The 20,142-nt window shown below is 37.7% G+C and overlaps 1 protein-coding gene and 1 long non-coding RNA gene across 4 annotated transcripts in view; both read right to left on the minus strand.

The window, feature by feature from the left end:
• Window positions 1–2,380: 2,380 nt before the first annotated feature.
• LOC144994366 (uncharacterized) lies at window positions 2,381–2,772 on the minus strand. Its single transcript, XR_013657890.1, has 2 exons — window positions 2,650–2,772; window positions 2,381–2,568 (listed from the first exon to the last, which is right to left on the minus strand). It is a non-coding gene; the product is annotated as an uncharacterized LOC144994366 (long non-coding RNA).
• Window positions 2,773–8,912: 6,140 nt separating this feature from the next.
• ntrk2a (neurotrophic tyrosine kinase, receptor, type 2a) overlaps window positions 8,913–20,142 on the minus strand; it is an 82,970-nt gene continuing 71,740 nt past the window's right edge. For all 3 annotated transcript variants that reach the window (XM_078953081.1, XM_020705850.3, XM_020705849.2), the window contains 2 exons: window positions 14,794–14,952; window positions 8,913–13,101 (listed from right to left, as the gene is read on the minus strand). In XM_078953081.1, the coding sequence (XP_078809207.1) occupies window positions 12,916–13,101; window positions 14,794–14,952 (345 nt within the window). In that variant the 3' untranslated portion in view covers window positions 8,913–12,915. The remainder of the gene's footprint in view (window positions 13,102–14,793; window positions 14,953–20,142) is intronic.

The raw sequence follows: 20,142 nt of genomic DNA on the forward strand, positions 1-20,142 counted from the left end.
TAACACTCGCTTCATATATGTGTACACGAAAGCGAAACAGACAAACACACACCGGCACATCCCTCTTCCCCTGGTAGTACACAAGACTTACTTGTGTGATTGCATTATTGATTGCTGGGGATATATTTTTCCCTTCCTTCTTAAAAGCATTTAGCAATCTGGCAATTAGTTAGAGCTTAATGTAGACTGTCAAAACAGTGCTATTGATCCAGCGGGCAAGAAGGAGAGATTGATCAGTCAACTCATTACATTGCTGGCGCTGCCTCGTCATAAACACTCCAGATGAGACTCCATCAAAAGCCCATCCTTCGTTTACTGGCTCTGTTCTGCTGCTTGTCCAATCGCTCCCTGGTGTTTTCTGTCGTTTGCTCGGGATGCTTGATAGTACTGTCTGCTTCAGGTTTGAATTATAGCTCTTTCCCCTTGTTTACCAATCATTGTTTTATTGCTATTTGTTTTTAATCTCGGTGCCTTAGCACTTTTAACAAGTTCTTAGCATTTTCACATTTTCCTCACATTTTTAATGAAGGAGTTTTTGCACCTTGTCGTTTTATCTTTCAACCCTTTTGTTTATGTGCTGTGTATTCATTTTCATTATTACTAAAAAAGCCGTCAAATGAATATGTCTGTGCATTCACAACCAAACAAAGAAACGCCTATCACTGACATCTTCGTGAAGACAAAGAACCATTTCAGTTGTCTGCATCATTTGGACCAATTTATTAGTCAATCATGTAAAGAATCACACAGTTGCAGACACACTTAATTCAGTTTGCAGAAACACATGGCTCAGCGCTCATTTTATAAAGTGTCGCTTTGTTCAGTAAACAGAAGCTTAGGCTCAATTAGTCAGCTCTAAGCAGTTGCTTTGTTTAACAAAAGCTGTTTGAGCTGAGTTCTGAAAAAAAACTATGTTTGACATAAAAAAAATGTTTTTTTTCTGCCTTTTGAATGAGGCAGACACTATTGATCATAACATTTTAGTAAACAAATTGGAAAGACATGGAAAAAGAGGACTGACATTAAATTGGTGAAACAGTTACATTAACAACAGGCAGCCGTTTGTACAACTGGTAAATTGTAAATCATCCCTGCTAAATTGAAGCTGTGGAGTAAAACGAAATTTAAAAATGGGATCAATTTTAGGAGATGTTCAATATTAGTTTTGTTTAAATTTTGACTTTACACCTTTCTGTTCTTAAAAGGTCAAATTGATTCGACGTTTGTGAGCACAACTTTCATATTTATTTTGAAAATATTTGTAAGTAAAGTGTCAAAGTGAGTGATCCAGAACAATTAATTTTTAATGTAAAATGTAAAACAATGCTAAAAAAAAACCTACATGAATGTGAATTTTTGTGTTACCTCTTTTAACTTACATTACATTCACGCTGTAGTAAAATATTAGCCCAAAGTAACTTTTCTTCAATTAGCAACTTATTTTTGACAGGTAAATTTAAAAAAGTAGTTGACATAAAAAAATATTTATGAGCCTTTCAGAAAAGTAAGTAAATCCTGTTAAGACGTTTTACTGAAAAAACAGAAGTCAGTGCATCATTTTTGTTATTAAGATGCTTGTGAGCAAGGTTTATAAGTGACAGACAGGTTTGCCACCATGCTTGCGTGCTGATTCACAGCTGCCTTCGTCTTGTCTTTGTCTGTCTTTTGGGTTTTGTGCTTTTTCTCCATTGCTTTTGTGTTCTCCTCCACTTTTGATAGTTTTTTTCTTTTTTTTATATTTATTTTCATCTGGAACACTCCTTTCTCACTGTGCACTCCCTCCCTCCTATCCCATCTGCCTTTGTGCCCCAACAAGTGTCTTATATTTCCAATGATGATTTAGCTCATAAATCTTGATAAAGCCACTGGCTGTTCCGTTTGGATGGAACAGGAAACCATTTCAAGACGCTGAGGATGAGGAATGGTTCTAGCTCACAAATTTGGCCTGTTTTTCCTGCGTTTTTAAGCTGCGACTTTTGGGATGGAGCCTGTAAATATTCATAGCCTCCCCTTTCAAAGAAAACATGATCTGTTGTTAGGAAACATCATGGACTGCCACCCTAAAATCTATTTTTAAAAATATTCAATAATCGCATGTTTATAGGTTTTAAAGGTACAGATGATGCAAAAAGATAACATTTACGCAATAAAAAAAATACTTTGAATTAGAGTGTACGTTTAAATTACAGTACAGTATGTGTAATGAAACACATTTTTACTCCTGATGTTTTTGCAAACCCTTTATTCCTTCCTTAAATTGATTTTTAAAATGCCAAAGCAATGAAACATGTATTTCATGTGAATATTAATGTGAATAATGTCATGATTCGGAGGAGCGGCAGACCCAGATGCTGGAACCCAGAATGAGGACGCAGGTAGATGAGAGTTAAGAAAGGGTTTTTATTCTTTCCTTCCAGGAAGATGGTGCTAGCGTGAATGTGATCCAGAGAGGAGCGAAGCTTGAGGCGTGGCTGGAGGTAGTAACGCGGCTAGCGGAGAGTGGTGTTTCCAGAACAGCAGGGGGGCTCGAACTGACTTCCACACAGGTGACACTGGTGAGCAGGAATCCTGAGACAGGAATAATAAGGTTAGTTGCAAGATCAGCATAGGATGCATAAACATGAGCGAGACTGGGACCAGGTTAGTCACCATAAGGGGTAACAATCTGGCGATGAGTTGTGGAGCTGGGTTTCCTTAAGAAGGGCAGAGTTGATGAGGATGAATTGGTCACAGCTGGTGGAGTCAGGAGCAGAGCAGAGGGGCGGGGCTGACAGAGGTGGCATGACAAATAAATAACATTTTAAAACAACATACATGATTGTTTATGGGAATTAAGATTTGGACGACTTGTAAAGTTTAAAAATGTTTTAAAAATGCTCTCAGGGTGATAAAGTATTTGATAGCCACAATAACTCTAAGAAATGTCTTTACACTTACACTTTTGTGTTTAATTAGCCCAAACTTTTTTATAATTACTTCCGGGCATTTCAGAACTACTTCCAGGAAAAGTAAAACAAATGTTCAAGGACAGAGCTGGGGTTATGAGAAAACAGCTGAACTTCAAAAAGCAGTGCATTCGAATGTGCTTATCAATTTGTGGTGTGGATTTATGGAAAGGGTTGGATTCATAGGTGAGGGTTTAAAACAAGGCAGAAGTTTACATGTATTCAAAAAAACATACAAGATGTCACTAATGGAATATATATATATATATATATATATATATATATATATATATATATATATATATATATATATATATATATATATATATATGTGTGTGTGTCTGTTTGTCTAATTTCTTTTAAAAGATATCCTATTACACGTACATATGAGTCACAAGACTCAACAGAGAGCACTTTACAGAAAGAGAATGTTTCTTTTTTTTGAGAGAGAGAAAATATCATTTATATTTATTCAATTCATTTTGTAATAAAACCAAATAAGGTATTTTAATTTTCTATGTTTGGGATACAATTTATGCAAATATATAATTATCCATGTAAAATGCTGCCTGGTAATGATGACTTTATTGCTCAGGATTGAAAATTATACGTAAATGATAAATTGTATTTAAAGCTCATGATACCATTTAGCCTTAATAGGAAAAACTGAAGTTACAAAGCACTGTGCGAATAGTTTATGTTCCTGCCCAGATCTAATACATAAATAAATAGAACAAAAATGTCTTCAAATATTTTAGCAAGGTAGGCATTACATTAGTGTTTAACCCTTGATGTGTCTATGAAGATTTTTCATTCAATCAGCTTGTCTTGAAGTTGAGTTCTGGCATCTGGATTTGTTGTCTTCGCTTATAGAAAGGTGTCACTTCTCATCATCTGAGAAGCTTTATCAGTCTGAGTGAGACTGGGATTGAGCCCCACTTATATCCTCCACGGTAAATTGTTCTAAACTCTGGAAAAACTGCAAAAAATTATTTTAACAGATTATAAATACATACTGTGTCAATGCAGTATCAATTTTCAATAGCTGTTCTATTAAATTAGATCTGCAGCAACACTGTGTTGGTCTTCTGTGGTCTAAGGTTTTCCAATGTTTACCCCGTCCGTTCCTGTAGAAGCTTTTTGGAGCTGAGCTAGTAAATCATTTCACCATCCATGCTCCATTTGTGTGTTTGGCTTGTTTACTAGTTACTTTTGATGCAAACCAAAGAGCCGCCAAAACAGCTGTTTGTTCTCTACCAAAAATTGAGCCAAAAAAACTTGGTTCTGAAACTGAAACATTAAGCAGGACAACGTTTTATACTAAATTCAGATAAACCAAAAGTTTTTCCCTTTAGAATTGTTTAACCTGATCTATTTATGTATATACCTGAAAGGTGCTTTGTAAAAAACTCAAATAACAATTTGGAAACTTCTGTTTTTTTAAATACACCAAAGAAAAAAACCAAATGGTAAAGTGAAGCACTGATGTTCATGAGAATGAGCTTCATAGAAACAATTTAGACGGTACAGTTCCTATTCCTTTCAGAGCACATGGTGAGCATCTTAAAAAGTTATTTCAACATATCAGACCACAGGACAGTTTTTCATTTTGTCTCAGTGCATTTTAGATTAGCTTTGGTTCAGAAACCAGGTGGATTTTTCGGATAATGTTCACATTCGACTTCTTCTTTCTGTGATAGAGGTCTACCTGGCGACCCATAATTTTATACAAAGATTAAAAGATGTGAGGCTGAACCCATGCAGTGATTTCCATTATAGAAGCATGCCTGTTTCAAATGCAGAGAGCCCAAAGATCATGAACATCCAATATTGATTTTGTACTTACCTGTACTAAAGAATATAAGGTATTATAGGTCAGTGAGTTTTATCTTTAAGAACGTTATTCACTTTATATAGGTGAAGTTTTAAAGTAGCTTATTCTTCTTCAGTTTGGAAAGTTTTCAGTCATCTCACAGATATGTTGCCAATTATCTTAATAAATCATAAGATATTCATCTGTGTATATCTCGTTATCCCACATTTTTGTTTTATCTTACTTATGTCTAAAACATTTTTCATGTATGCTTCATCAAATTATTTCTTCATATCAAAACTGCCTCACTTTCAGGAATGAACGTGCTTTTTTTTTGCTGTTGTTCTTTTTGGTTCGTGACACATTTATATTTTAAATTACTCACACTACATCAGTCTTTCTTTTTTGTCCATGGGTGTATACAACAGAAATCTCTCATATTTTCCTTTGAAACATTGCAGGTCTTCAAAGAACCAATTATTCTTAATAATGTCCAGACAGCATTAATAACATGGTCAAGGTTATCCCCCCATTCTGATTATGTAGGAGTCTTCTTACTTTTTCTTATTATGCTGCAGAACACATTCTCATTCGCTGTGCAGGAATCATATTATACATTCAGAACAAAAATGTGTCTTTAAATAGTGCCTGTTGTGGTGATTGGGTCTTTTGTTTTTTCTTTCTTTTGTTTTAGTCAGGTTTTTGGGGGTTTTGTCATGTTTTGTGTTCTGCTGTCACAGTCCCAGCAGGTTTATGTTGGTAACCATCCACAGCTGTCTTCAATTACGTTAATTATCCTCAGTCAGGGTATTTGTCTGGTGTTTTCTTCAGGTTGTCTCCATTGTCTCTGTTTTGTTTCATGGTTTTGTCACACTTAACTTTATTTATTAAACTTTTAACATATTGATACAAGTTTGCATGAAACCACTCCCGTTCCAAACTCACCTTAATTTAGAATACTTTAAAGACAAAGTGATTTTGTATTTCTTTTTTTTTTGATAGCTTTAAAACAATGCAGGCAGGAAGGTGTTATGTACCTGCCATTAAGCCTGGTCTCAAGCCTTTCTGGGTCCTTCACCACCAGTTCCTAACAGCTGTGCTGCTATTACTGATCTTCAAATACAAAATAAAGCAAAAGTGAAAGCATGAGGTATTGAAATGGTCTGGGTTTTTTTTTTTTGGGTCCAATAAACTTATTCCCAAATGTGCATTAGATTTGGACCCACAAAAAGATTTCCTGTTATTATACCAATTCAGCTACCTGATAATTAAACATGTCTGTCACTGGGCCAGAAAACAATAATCACTTATCAGTTACTTCGACTTATCTAAAATCTTTCAAGCAGTTTCATTATTATTGGAATCCAACAATATCTTTATGTCTGACAAGCTGAATGTTTATCATAGATTTACGAACCTATCCTTTCTATTTTTAAAGTTTGCAAAGTATTGGTTTAGTACTGTTTGTTTAAACGCTTATATGAAATTGTTCCATCCATGATCTTTATTACAAACAAAATAAACGTTTCACCCAAAAAATGTCACTTTACACTGATCTAACAGGAAATAGTTTCCAAAATTAGAGATATTCCAAAATATCTGAACTTAAAAAAAATGGTAATCATATATTTTCAGCAAAGACAATATCTCATATACTTACCTATTATCTGATTGGTGGAACCCTTTCAAATTAATTAATAAATAGCCAATAACACAGGCTTGAACCCTTTAGACAAACCTTCTGTAAATACATAACTGAGTGACGAGACATTCAAATAAATCTTTTATTTTTGTCAATTTTGACAATTCAAAGAAATGGGGGGAAATGGAGTAACTTTTTATTATCCTCTTAATGGAATTGGCTTGATGGGAAGACGTTCTGTTTATCCTCAGACACGGTCAACGATTCTCTCTGAGATAAATTAGCAGATTAAAGTAAACTGTCTTTTCAACTGAAAATGTGTTTTGTGTTTTACTTAAACCAAACACAACCAAAAAAAGAACAATAAAATATTACTGTAAATTACATCTTTTGATAGATTGGATGGCAAAATAGGAATGAAAATATTTTATTGATCCTCAAAGCAAAAGTAAAACAACATGAAACATAAATTTATTAAATGTTTCCCTTTCAACATAGTTTGTGTATGCATGCTCTTCTTGTTTCCATTTGTATTTAATTACAACTTGAACTTTAATGTTTAAGGCGAGCATGCTATAATTACGTTTATGTTTGTGTCCTGGGTTGCGTGCTGGAACAGTTAACAACTATGAGTCACTCAGATTTGTTGGGGAACATTTCTACATCAACAGCCTTCCCAAAGGTGGCAATGATGTCACTCTGCAGGTGCAGCAGGGAGGAAATAACCTATAATGAGTACTTGTCACTGCTTAAACATCTCTTGGTTCACTTTACAGAAAAAAGACCTTTTCCTGCATCTGAGATGAGAAAAGGACACTTCTTCCAGGTGTTTCCTTCTGTTCCTTTTACAAAACTGATGGGATTGTGTGGATAATTAGATGTGAAATGCTGTAAATGAGATATTTTGTGCAATGTGACAGGAAGTTACTACAAAAATACATTACAAATGTAATACAACTTCCAAATGTTGATTAAAACCACTTATAATGTTAACTAAAAACATCAGTTTTCATACTAGGACGTGGTTAGCGCTCTTGCCTCACAGCAAGAAGGACCCTGGTTCAAGTCCCAGCTGGGGGAACTGAAACAGAACATCAATGGGGGACCTTTCTGTGTGGAGTTGGCATGTTTTCCCCATGCATGTGCGGGGATTTCAAAACATGCTTCATAGATTAATTGCTTACTCTAAATTGTCCCTAGGTGGGAATGTGAGAGTGCATGGGTGTGTGGTTGTGGCCCTGGTGACCTGTCCAGGGTGTCCCCTGCTTCGCCTGCAAGTGGCCGGGATACTCCGGCAGCCCCGTTACCCTGAAAGGGATAAAGATGGATTAGAAGATGAATGAATTAGTTTTCATACAACTGTAAAATAGAAAGATCACATTTTAGTGTCCAAAAAGTATGTTTTTTATCACAAAAAAGAATTTAGGAGAGCGTCTAACACCTATATCTGAAGAATGTTTAAAATGTGGTTACCCCTCTCACCTTCCTATAAATCGCAGCTGGGTCCTTTCAGTTTAAGTTTCCGTGTCCTCCTCTTGCATGCGTGGGTTTTCTCCAGATCCTCTGGCTTCCTCCCACAGTCTAAGAACATGCTTCATAGGTGACTCTAAATTGCCCTGATGTGTGTGATTATGTGGCCCTGCAACAGGCTGGTGACCTGTTCAGGGTGTACCTTCCCTTCACACAACAGTAGCCAGGACAGACACTGGCTAGTCCTGCAACTCTGGAAGGGATACAGCAAGTTAAGAACATTTATGGCTATTTTTTTTTCTTCTTGACACACTAGTTTTCTAAAAGTAAAGACAAATTTGGCTTAATTTTCAGTTTTATATGACTCGAAAACCTTCTCCTTTAGTATTGTTTGTTTGTGATTGCATTCTGTTGCTTTAGTGTGTATCTACATATGTGTGGATCCATTGACTAAAGTTGTTATTTAAGTAGCTGAAGTACTGAGTTCAGGAAATGTGCACTGAATGAGCCCCTTCTACAACTCTTTCTTTTGCACACGCATAAATACACACACTATGCTGAGTCCTGGTACTTTGACAAACAAATCCTTAACACACACAGCCTCACACCAATGTGAATTTCGTGCTGCCTAGTTTCTCATTTCCTAACCAGTGCTGTTTATATTAGGAGATAAATTGTAGAAAGAGCTCTGGGTAAAAAGAACATATTAATTCAGCGGTTGCTTAATTACGTCTGGGGCTTAGTCGAATGCCCCTATCTAATTTGGTTTTACAAGTCACTGAAAAACCCTCAGACATTCATGACCACGCCAACGATTTTCAAGAAGAATCAGTCGGCGGCAGCTAATCCTGCAGTTTATGCCGGTGCCTCCCCATCGCTTGGTGGCAGTACAATGTGACCATAGCATACAGACGACTGAACCTACTCCAATCAAGGACCCAACGTGAGTATATGAGTTGGTCTGTGTTTATACTTCCAAAACAGTCCTAGAGAATGAAACAATCATCAAAACACATGTCTGAGTATATTAACTCGCAAGAACTTGTATGTGACATAACATTTTTATTCATAACATGGTTTTACAACAAACTTCTTCACCTTCAAAGATAAGTCATATGTTCATCATCATTACCATCATGATTCACTATGGCTATTTCCACCATGCAATTTCTTGACTGTACAAGTTCTCCCTGGTGTGTTTGTGTGTGTTTTTGTGCACAGATGATGTTATAGGTTTTGCTGTCCTTGAATTCACAACAACCTGCTTGCAAAGACAAACGTTAGCTGAATTGATTAGAACACGTCCAGCATTTAATTGCCATATGTGCTTTGCAATACAGATGTTTATTAAAACGTCAAAGAGCATTTTTGTCAGAAATGAAATAACATTTTAGCATCTCTTTCTTACAGAAACGTTACATATTTGTATGTACTTTTCCCGAAACCTTAAAGAACAAGAAGAAAAAAATCCTAGATCTTCCCTTTTCCCTCTAAAACTGATTTTCGGAATATTGACACAGCCTTGCAGAATTGTTTGCTTTATGCACGAAATGTTCAACTCACGCCCTTTTTTCAGCTGGTTGTCAGCCTCTCTTTGCTGGAAACCGGCTAGGAAAGGCAAATCTAAATGGTTATAAACCCCGCACTTATAGAAAAAAACAAAAACAAAAAAAGAAAAAGCATTAAATACACAAGAGCAAATCACAGTTTCATATTTTCCTTATCCATCTTCCAGTGAAGCACTTTTTGTCGAACTCTTGAAGGGTTTGGAGTTCCAGAGGCATCGAAGCACAAATGTAATCTCAAACATGACCTTTGCAGTATTTCAGCTTTATTAACTCAGACTCTGATGGGAGGGCTTCGGGGAGTGAGGGGAGAGATAATAATGCATTTTAAGTTGCGATGTGTGTTTGCAGTATTTGGAACAATTTGACTAAAATCTGAAAAAAAGATCCTACAGACATCCCCCAGGTTGCTATCCAGCCGCAATCAACACTTTTCATACAAGCCCACATGTGCAAACACACACACAAACACAGTGCCAATGGAATAAGCAAAGATTGCTCTGCGCCCTGGAGGTTCCGTACGTCACTTTGTGCATCCAGTGAGTCCCACAGCGTTTCACATCCCCCTTGCCCAGTAAGAAGACGGAAAAAAGAAAAACAATACAATAACCAACACAGTCTGGGAAACAGCAGTCAAGAATGCGACTTTCTTCTGGCAGCTTATTAATTTTTTTTTTTTTACATGTATTTTTGTTCATTCCTCTTGCTGTTATTTCATTTTACAAAAACAGGTTGAAGAAAAGAAGTAGCACTTCTAAAGACCAGAGTTAAAGACTATCACATACAGCATAGGCAGCATAGAAGAGGAAAGTTGGTTGAATAGTCTATTATACAGTAGGTCACTTGATTAAGAGAAAAAAAGAGAAGTCTGTGATTGTCACTCCCTCCTTGCCTTAGGTTGCTATTTGCACAGCAGTTATTGTTTTACCTTCAAGTCTGTCTTTAGAACACCCCTTTGTCCACTCCTTTTACAAAACACCACCACGGTCCAAATGGACACTTTAAGAAAACACAGCAGGCGCATGCACAGTGCTGTCAGCAGTGGAGCTGCTGCGACACACGCTACTCTCATGTGGAGGTGCTCCTACATGTGTTTGTTCTCACAGTTTGATCAAACTCCCACAGGCCCTTGCACGTCAAAAGCCCTCTGTTATTGCACAGAGATAATGTGTGGCAACTTCTGTGAAGCAGGATTGAGTGTACTCACTCAGGGCAAGCTCTAAGACAGCATGGATGGATCCAGAAAACCTTGTTAACATTTGCTGTCAATGCGGCTGCCTAAACCCCTCAGATTTATGCTCTGACAGGTGATAATAGTTTTGCAGAATGTCGAACTGATTCCACAAAGGTGACAGACCAATGATATGTCCAATCATGTTGTAGAACAGCCTGCACTTGAGGACAGGCTTGGTCGTTGTTAAGAGGGAGCATGACAAAAATGCACACACAGTAAAGATTATAATACACATCTGCAAAAAACATAATCAAGTAAACCGGGGTTCAGTTTCAGTAAGCTTTGTGTTGCGAAAGGCAACCTTGTATATAGAAAGAAATGTACAAAATGCATCTCAAGTAATAAATAATATTATAAATCAATAAAATCAACATTCCCCAACTGACAAACATCAATACCATCAAGTGCAGTGTTAAATAAGACCAATAATTCCAGATTGATGGTTTACATCTTATTAAAAAGGTTGTTAGCAAAACTTCAGATACGTTTTTAATAGTTATGTGAATAGTAAAATATGCATCAGTAAAATGCCAAACCAAACATTAATTGTTTTTGTTTTTTTGCCATTGCATGCATGTAGCTGTATATACAGTTACAGTTTTTGTGCAGGAATGAGTGGTTTTGTAAGTGAGTGAAGTGCTTCTCAATAATGGACGTGTGTGGTACATTATTGAGTTTATTTTCAATGAGAGTTGTTGCTGGACTGCCAGTAAAATGTATGTGGTGTGTGCGGTTTAGGGCCACCTTAGGAATGAGATGAGAGGTGAAGCTTGTAGAACATCTGCTGGCTGTAGGAGTGATGGATTTTCACTCTGACTTCCTCCTAGAGGACACTCACACCTCTTCCTCTTCAACTCAGCTATCCATTTGTACCTTTTTTGCTGTCTCCCTTCCATTGCCTCCCCTCTTCCTTCCCTCTTCTTCTAAATGTGCATTATTACCTCTGCTCATATTCCTCCTCATCATCGCCCCTCATGCCGTGCCACTCTTCTTTTTTTCTCATTTTCTTCTCATTCACCTCCACTATCCATTCCTCTATCTATCCTTCTCAGCCATAAAACAATAAGTCTTGAATGTCTGTGAGGAGACTGTGCTAATGGAGCCCATTAGGCTATAATGAAATATACATTACACCATTACAGAGGACGGGGCCTGGCTAAAGCACTGCCCCGCTCAAATAATAAAACATGTACAATTCAATTTCCTTCTCGGTCCATTTTGAGTCTTTCAGTAAGTGGGAGTGTGTGAGTTGGGGGAGGGGGGGTTGACAGGATAAGGTATACAGTGTGTGTGTGTTTCTCATGTGTGTGTCCCTTCAGTGCAGATGTGGTTTTCAAGGATGCCTGAGTGCTGAGAGCTTTGATGATTTAATATGGGTTGACCAAATGAACCACACCTTCTTTGGTGCAGCCACCCACAGATCTGACCGCTTAAAAACTAGTCAACCCCCCCACTCCCACCACCACCACCACCACCTCCAACCATACAAGCTCATAATTGTTGAACAGCTGTGGATAAATGAATCAATTGACCTTCCGACATGAATGCTTGACATCACAAGGGAAGCATCTGCCACTTTTGGGGGTCAAGGGAAGCATTCATCATGTTACCCTCTGCTGTGTGACGGTGCAGACCAGGCATATGTAAAGTAATATGCAACAAAAACAGTGGTTGAATTGCAGAAGGCAGACAAGAGTTCACATTTCCGATGGATGGACGTACTTGGTTGGAAAACACAGTGCTTTGATGGCTCAACGCCTCAAAGAGCCACTTTCTCCTCGCAATGTCTCATATTTACACACAAAAAAAGATTTCACAAGATCTTCCTTTTGCTGCTTTTTCTTCAGATTTCCGGTCTTTAAAAGATTCCTATGGTCCACTATGCAGCAAGAGAGGTCAGCCAGTCCCTTTAAAGTTCTGTTTATCAGGTTTTATCAATTTAGCCCCAGAGAGTTTAAAGCATTTGAAAAGAAGTGAGAAGCTATTTATCCCCTCTGAAGTTAAACCACCTCTCATCAATGTTTCTTCGGTGAAGAAGGAAAGGGACGCAATGCAGAAAAGAGAGGAAATTGGCTGGGCGGAGGGAAGTGATTGGGGACAACTTAAACAATTTTTTTTTAAAGAAACTCCTGCACCTTCCACGCACTGATACGCACAAAGTGGTTCACACCACTCAAAACACTTTCTACATGTTTCCAACTCACTAATCACACATCTAAAATTCTGTTTTTGTCCCCTTTTCTTGTTCAGCCAAGTATATCCAGATATACGGGTGAGGCTTTGGCCAGATTTAGCAGCAGACCGTGGATTTCTTTAATGTTGAGTCTCATGTGCGGTTCTCGCTGCCAGCATCCCAGCATCAGGTCATACACCTCTTTAGGACAGGTCCGAGGGCGCTGCAACACCCTGCCTTGAGTTATACACTCTATCACCTACAGAGGAGGAAATAAAGCAAGAAATGTAGACATTACCATCAATTTCAAAGGCAGATGCATTTGCATTTAATGCAAATAAATGTTTGAATAAAGACTTTTTCTTCCCAAACAATGTGATTAATTAGCAATGGAACCTTTATCATTTTAATCTCACTCGCAGAATCACAGCATAAAGGTTTGTGTAACTGCTCTAAGCCTTTGGATGTGCATCTAAAAGAGAAAAAGGCTGTTCAATCTTATTTCACTGCAGCCATTTAGAAATATCTACATTATTGCTCGTCTGTGATATTATTAAGATTATTATAATTTCCTCAAACATTAAATACACCCCACTGTGTTCATGCAATGAATACCAATTAATGGTTTTTATTAAGCCTCCAGAAGCAGCTGTGTCTTACAAATTGCTGCATATCAGAGATCCAGACTGTTAGAGAGTCATCATTATAGCAAGCAATCAGCTACTTACTCCTCCTCCTTCTGTGATTGCTATCAGTTGGTGCAAGTAGTTAAGTAATTGATATCTAATTTTGGAGCCAAACTCCAGATTGAAAGCTGTCTGAGCTGTAGATCAAGGTTGTTAGGTGAATGACCCGTGAAGCCTTGGAGAGCTGATACATGTCTACGAGAAAACAAGATGGGGCTAAAAGTTCAATATTGGATGTAAATGGAGCTCAGGACATCATTAGGCTTACACTGAAGAGGTTAGAGTTCATTTAAGGGTCAAAGGAGAATGGCACAACTGTGGAACAACTTGTCTAAAAAAATGTGGGAGGAAGGAGTTACCTTCAGAAGTTTTTAGCCTTACCACTACATAGAAGCATTGACTGTATATCTAATTTTCAATGCATGGAAGACACGGATGATGTTGAGAGGTAAGGTTTATTTGTTCTAAAGAGCTCTACAGAAGCCTTGGTAAATACGTCGCCATGTCTGGGTTCATCATTCAAAGACTCTCCCAGTACGGTAACCATCTACTGTCGGAGCTGTGTCTGAATGCCACTTTCAGTAATACTCTTTGATTTGCTCAACTTCTGATTTGATTCCGTCCAAGGAGGGAAAAAAATGATCAGATTCTCCTGCATGTTGGTCTTGGAGTTCAGATATTTGAACTCTGGATGCACTGCAATGCCCAAATTGTGCTGTAAAGCCCAAAACGCACTCCTGCCAGACCACCGCGCCTGATGCTCAAATAGCGCAGTATAGGACCTCTGATCGTGTCTGTACATTGACTTTACATTGAAACTGGATGCCTGTGAAGCGCGAATCGCATGCGGTGTGATTACAGCTTCAGGGAGTCCCCATTTTGAAAATCATCTTGAGCATTTCTTAATCTCAAAACTTTTTTGAAAAAGCAGATTTAACTTCTGTATTACAAATGGCAAAAGCTAAAATATTCACTAAATTGACTCTTATGAGACACTCCCATACAGAAGTGATCAAATATTAAAAATATCTTCCACAGAAGGATAATGCTTTCACACCTTAAGGCTGCAACATCTTGCTAAGCATCACTTATTAAACTGGGACTGCCTCCAAGGTAACATTTATAATGAATCTCTTACGTTATACTATGTCCTATCACAGTACAAGTACTTTTCTTGTAACAGATAGGTAAAAATCACAACTTTTCCAAATGTGTTGTGCCCAAACATTGTAAAGGACAGTTGGTAACAACAGATACAAGTTTACCTCATTGTTGGAGAGCTGGTACCAAGGCTGCTTTCCATAAGTGAAGATTTCCCAGAGAACAACTCCCAGACTCCACACGTCACTCTCCGTCGTGAACTTCCTATACATGATGCTTTCAGGAGGCATCCAGCGGATGGGCAGCATGGTGTGACCTCCAACCTTTCAAAAACACACGGAATGCCATTAAGTTCTGCTTACAAAAAGGTGAAAGAAGAAAGACTAGGTTGTGAGGCATCCTCTCAATTCTGTTCTATTCTATTCTACAGCTTCTTTATTCTTTTCATCTCATGCAACTTTTTACTTTCCTCTCACTCGGCTGAATTTTAAAACATTTCGGAATAGAGCAGACAGGTTTTACTTCTTTATAACTTCTGCCTGAGGCAAATTGACATTTGATGGTTTGGTGCACCAGGATGTATTATCTCTAAGACAGCCACATATAGCCCTGAAAAAAAATTAAGAAAGCCTTGCTTTTTATGGAATACCTAAAAGAATAGGTGAGCATTCATCTGAGAAGGCAAGTTATAAAATATTTTTGCTTTAACAGTCAGGATAAAAAGTGAACAGTTGTGTTTTGTGATCTGGCATCCGTTGTTTCAGAAGATCTCCCATCAAGTGGTGAGCAGTAATGATTCCTACAGGGTGATGAATACACGCAGAAACGTACTGACACTCAGGGAGAAAAACTGGTCATTTCAATACAATGTAAACTGAAATCATCCAGCAGGGCATGCAAAACTGTCATGTTTAATAAAAGTTGAGTTTTATTGATCATAAATACTGATTGATGCGCTCTGGAGAAAGGAGTGTTGTGGGTTTAAATGCAGTTAAAATGTTTTACTTTAGGAAAGCTTAAGAATGAAACCGCCCTGTCACTATTCGGTTCAGTCCTGTTCTGCAACATATTTTCTTTTATGTTTTTGTTATCAAAGGGTGCCAAAATAGATGAGCCATACTATTTCCATTATAAAGATACTTTTTTACACTTTTACAAAGATACTTTTATACAGTAACCAACACTCCAGGTTTCTACTCTCAATGTTGATTAACAGATGATTTAAATTGCCCATATTTCATGTTTTTTTTTCTTTTTCTTTTTTTCTGGGAGAAACATCACAACTTACATTACATTAACTAGTTAAACATTTTTTTAAGTGTTATGCACAAAACCACCTGCAAAAGCAAACTCAATCAAGTTTTAAAGGTTAATCTTTGTCAAAGCAGAACCATGGATGCAGTGGTTAAACAAGACAATCTAACTTTCAGGTGATGCTCTGTCCTAATCTCTGAGAACTGAAGCAGGACAGGATTATACCGTCTGATACACCCAGATTGGCTTTTTATACATGGCTGTGCAGCTGGAAAAAAATGGGTAGGTTCACTGATAGATAAGTCTGGACAATTTTAAAAAAAAGCAAAAAGTGGGCTTGGTGGCCTCCACCACGAAGTATGACAGTAAAGATTGAAGCTGAAGATTAAATTCGGTCACCATCTTGTAAGAAATTTAAAACTGTTATTCTGCAGCCTGCATTTCTTTTGGAGATTATGGAAAGAAAGAGATCAACGAAAGATTAAAGCAAAAAAGGGGGCTTAAGGTTAATTAACATCAATAAAATATGGAAACACTTTAGGAAAAAGATGATCTTTGTGCATAAAACACTCAAACATTTACACAGATACAAATTAGCATGTATGACTGCCCAGACCTCCATTCACATGTCTGTGCTGACCCACACATACACATGCAGACTAACTCATATACACATGTATGAACAAACACGCCAAACATATAACATACATGTCTGCATAATATCTGTAGCAGCAGGTAAGTGTATTTTTACTTAAATGTATAACGATGTCATTGAAACTAGAAAAGAATGTGGAAGTTCAAACACTTACTATAACACAAACACATACAACAGATACTGGCAGCGCGGAGCCCCCAGTACAGAGTACATGAGGGAGTCCCGCTGCAAGAGGCAAGAGACCAGAAGGACGGAGGGTACAAGCCCCCAGGGACCGGTCCCACTTGGCCATGCCCGAGGCCCAATGCAAGCCCACACCCATCCAGAAGCCCCAACAGCCCCAGATGAGGCCAGGTGTCCTGTGCATCTCCTTTCCACCAGCCTCAGAGATTAAGGTCACTAGAGAGGGTCACCAGCCTAAAATGTAAATACAATTTTGTGGGTGGGGCACTATGTGGACATCTGTTGGCAGTGGTGTCCAAGTGCCCTCCCACCAAAAGATGCTACATGTCTGATTAAAACCAAAGTTGGGGATTGTGGAACCAAATCAACCCAGCAACCAAGGGGGGAGGTTCCACTCCCATCAGGTAAATGACGGTGAAGGTTCTCAATTATTCAGGTGATTTTTTTTCTTGGAACGTGTTAATACACATCCAAGTGGCTTCATCAGACAACATCAGGTGGATGAAGAGTAGACTGCATGGGTGACCAGAACCACCCATGAGCGTTCAAACTGTGAAACACTTGAGATTTTGTCCCAACCAAGGAGTTCCAATCCAACCAAAAATCGACAGTCCCACAAACCAGATTTAATTTATGTCTATGAATGAATATTAAAGACTAACCTTTTCCTGAAGTTCTGCATTTCACAGAAAGCTTTTACATTTAAATGTCAAAAACGTAACTACTTAATACTGTTGTTAAGGTTTATTGAGGCACAGTACAGTTCAGACCCTTTACTAGTATAGCTTACCACTGTTCTTCCAAGTTTTCCAAATTTAAGCCCTCTTCTACATCCCTCACATCTGGTGTCCCACAAGGCTCAGTTTTGGGACCTTTATTGTTCATTTTATATCTATTGCCTTTACAGGACATTTTAAGTTCTTGTAACGATGTTTCTTGTCATTTTTATGCTGATGATATTCAGCTTTATGTGTCTTTTAAACCACAGGATGTTTTAAAATACAGATTTTACGCAGGTGTCTGGATTCAGTCAAGAGTTGGATGAATGATAATTTTCTCCAACTAAATGAAGCTAAAACTGATGTTCTAGTCTGTGCTCCTGACTGTTGCCTCCCCCAGAGATTACAGTGGCTTGGTCCTCTTGCTTCCTTTATCAATATGATTTTTATCTTGAAAGGTGCTATACAAATAAAGTTTATTATTATTATTATTATTCTGTCTATTTTCAAATGGGTTGCCTTGCTTCAAACTCACCACTAATTAACCTTAAACTAACTACAGTAAACCCTTGTTTATCGCGGGGGTTACGTTCCAAAAAGAACCCGTGATAGGCAAAATCCGTGAAGTAGAAACCTCTATTTTTTTAACAATTATTATACAATTAAATACTCTGTTATATATTGAAAAGAAGAACAAACCATTTTACAGGCTCAAACATTTGTTTCACAAATCAAAGTACTTTAAAAACGGTTTTTTTTCAACAAATAACTTCTGTACAGTACTGTCAAATAATAATTTTAATCATCAATGTGAACAGAAGGCTTCAAATCGCGGAGATTAGCCCCGCCCACCGCGACCCGAGAGTAATTGAATTAAACGGGAGAAAATTTAAAATGATCATGAAAAAAATACAAAGTACAAACGGACAAATAGTGGCTCAGGTGTATTTCAATGCTCTTCAGTCTGAGAAGCTGCAGTGTTTTCTCCTTCTCAAGCCCGCGGTGCAGCTGTGTGTGTTTGTTCGGAGAAGAACATAGTGATTGACAGTTGTTGTCGCTCTTTTTCTATGGGTTTTAGAGAAACAGGAAATTGCAAGATGATTTGCATGTACGTAATTTGGAAAGCTGATTTACGTATGTGTACATATTAAACTGCAACATTATTGACGCGCAGGTAGAGAAGAAGCGGAGTGACTTTTTTAGCCAATCAGAATGCAGAACACAATGCACGATGCAAATCCGTGAAGTAGCGAAACCGTGAAAAGTAAACCGTGATATAGCAAGGGATCACTGTATTCCTTATGAAAGAAGCAAGATTTTGGATCTAATGGTAATAAAAAAATGTACTTTTTCAATTTATTTACCTAATTCTACATACTGAGATCTTCCTACCAACTCTATTTCTTACATAGTACTCGTCTGAGCTTGAATCTACCAGACAATCTGCACAAGGTTGAATCTAACAGATAGCACTATCCATTCTTTGAGGTTTATGCCCATTATTAACAGCTTGACACTCACGCTTTTCATGTGTGTGTGTTAGACAGTGGATTATTTAATGGAGTCATAAAGTGTGTGCAGTCACATAGATACCCATCAAGTTCACTTTAATGTCTAGGGAAAAATATTTGCCTGCATCTCTGCAGCTTGACTCTTTGTATCCAGGCTTTTGTTGTCTGCTCATGCTGCGTCTTTTATGGTATATTCAAACAAACACTGAGAACAGACAGTCCTAGACTTCTTTTAATGTTCTGGTCTTGCAGTATTTCTTTCCTGCATTTGCATAAGTCTAGTTTTTTTTTTTCCCCTGTCAAAAATGTTAAAAGTGCTGTTAATATTCACAACACAAATGACTAGAGGTTGCTGACTCAGCAGGTAATAATTGTATTATGATGGCATTTATTTTTTATTTTTTGCTGCTTAAGTGTTGACAGCTCAGTATGCATTCATTGTAACCTCCAAATAGTAAAAATACAGTGGGGAATTGGAAGAGCATTGAACTGCTTTATTATAGTAATTGTGCTAACTTTTGTTCAGCATATTTTGCTTCAAATGAAATTACTTCCGCAGTCCCCATGTTTGCTGTAATATGAGGTTAAAACAAAGTTACTAATAAAGTAAACTGTATACTGGAAGATTATTATAACAAAGGCCAGTGATTGTGTAAGCTCCGAGGACAAAATCAAGAAAACCTTTAGGGAGGTAAAAGAGGGGAGCAAAATATCAAAATCCAAAATTATTTGGTAAAGTCACTGAACAGTTTACAACTGGCTTTTATCACTTATATGCTTTAGTACGTTTAGCTACTAGTTTAAAAACTCTACTCAGATCTCTTTGTTGATTTGATCAGAATTCACAGCACTGATAGCTCCCACTGAAGGAGATCGCATTTCTCATGTTTTGACCTTTTCGGCAGTGGCGCCACCGCACTAGCTACTATAAACTGTGGTAGCATTGGTTATGCATTTCATCCCAAATGCACAGCCTGCATATGAGGGGCCGTATAAGACATTATTTATTCTGAACCATTCACATTCATACATTCTTGCTCTCACATTCATATATACTCTCTTTCGCATACATATACTCTCTTACGCATACATATATTCTCACTTGCACATACATATATTCTCACTTGCACTTACATGTATTCTCACTTGCGCATCCATATATTCTCTGTCTCGCATGCATATATATTACCT

The sequence above is a fragment of the Oryzias latipes genome, chromosome 9, assembly GCF_053564925.1.
Source record: "Oryzias latipes strain Hd-rR chromosome 9, Olatipes_Hd-rR_3.1".
Taxonomy (NCBI): Eukaryota; Metazoa; Chordata; class Actinopteri; order Beloniformes; family Adrianichthyidae; genus Oryzias; species Oryzias latipes.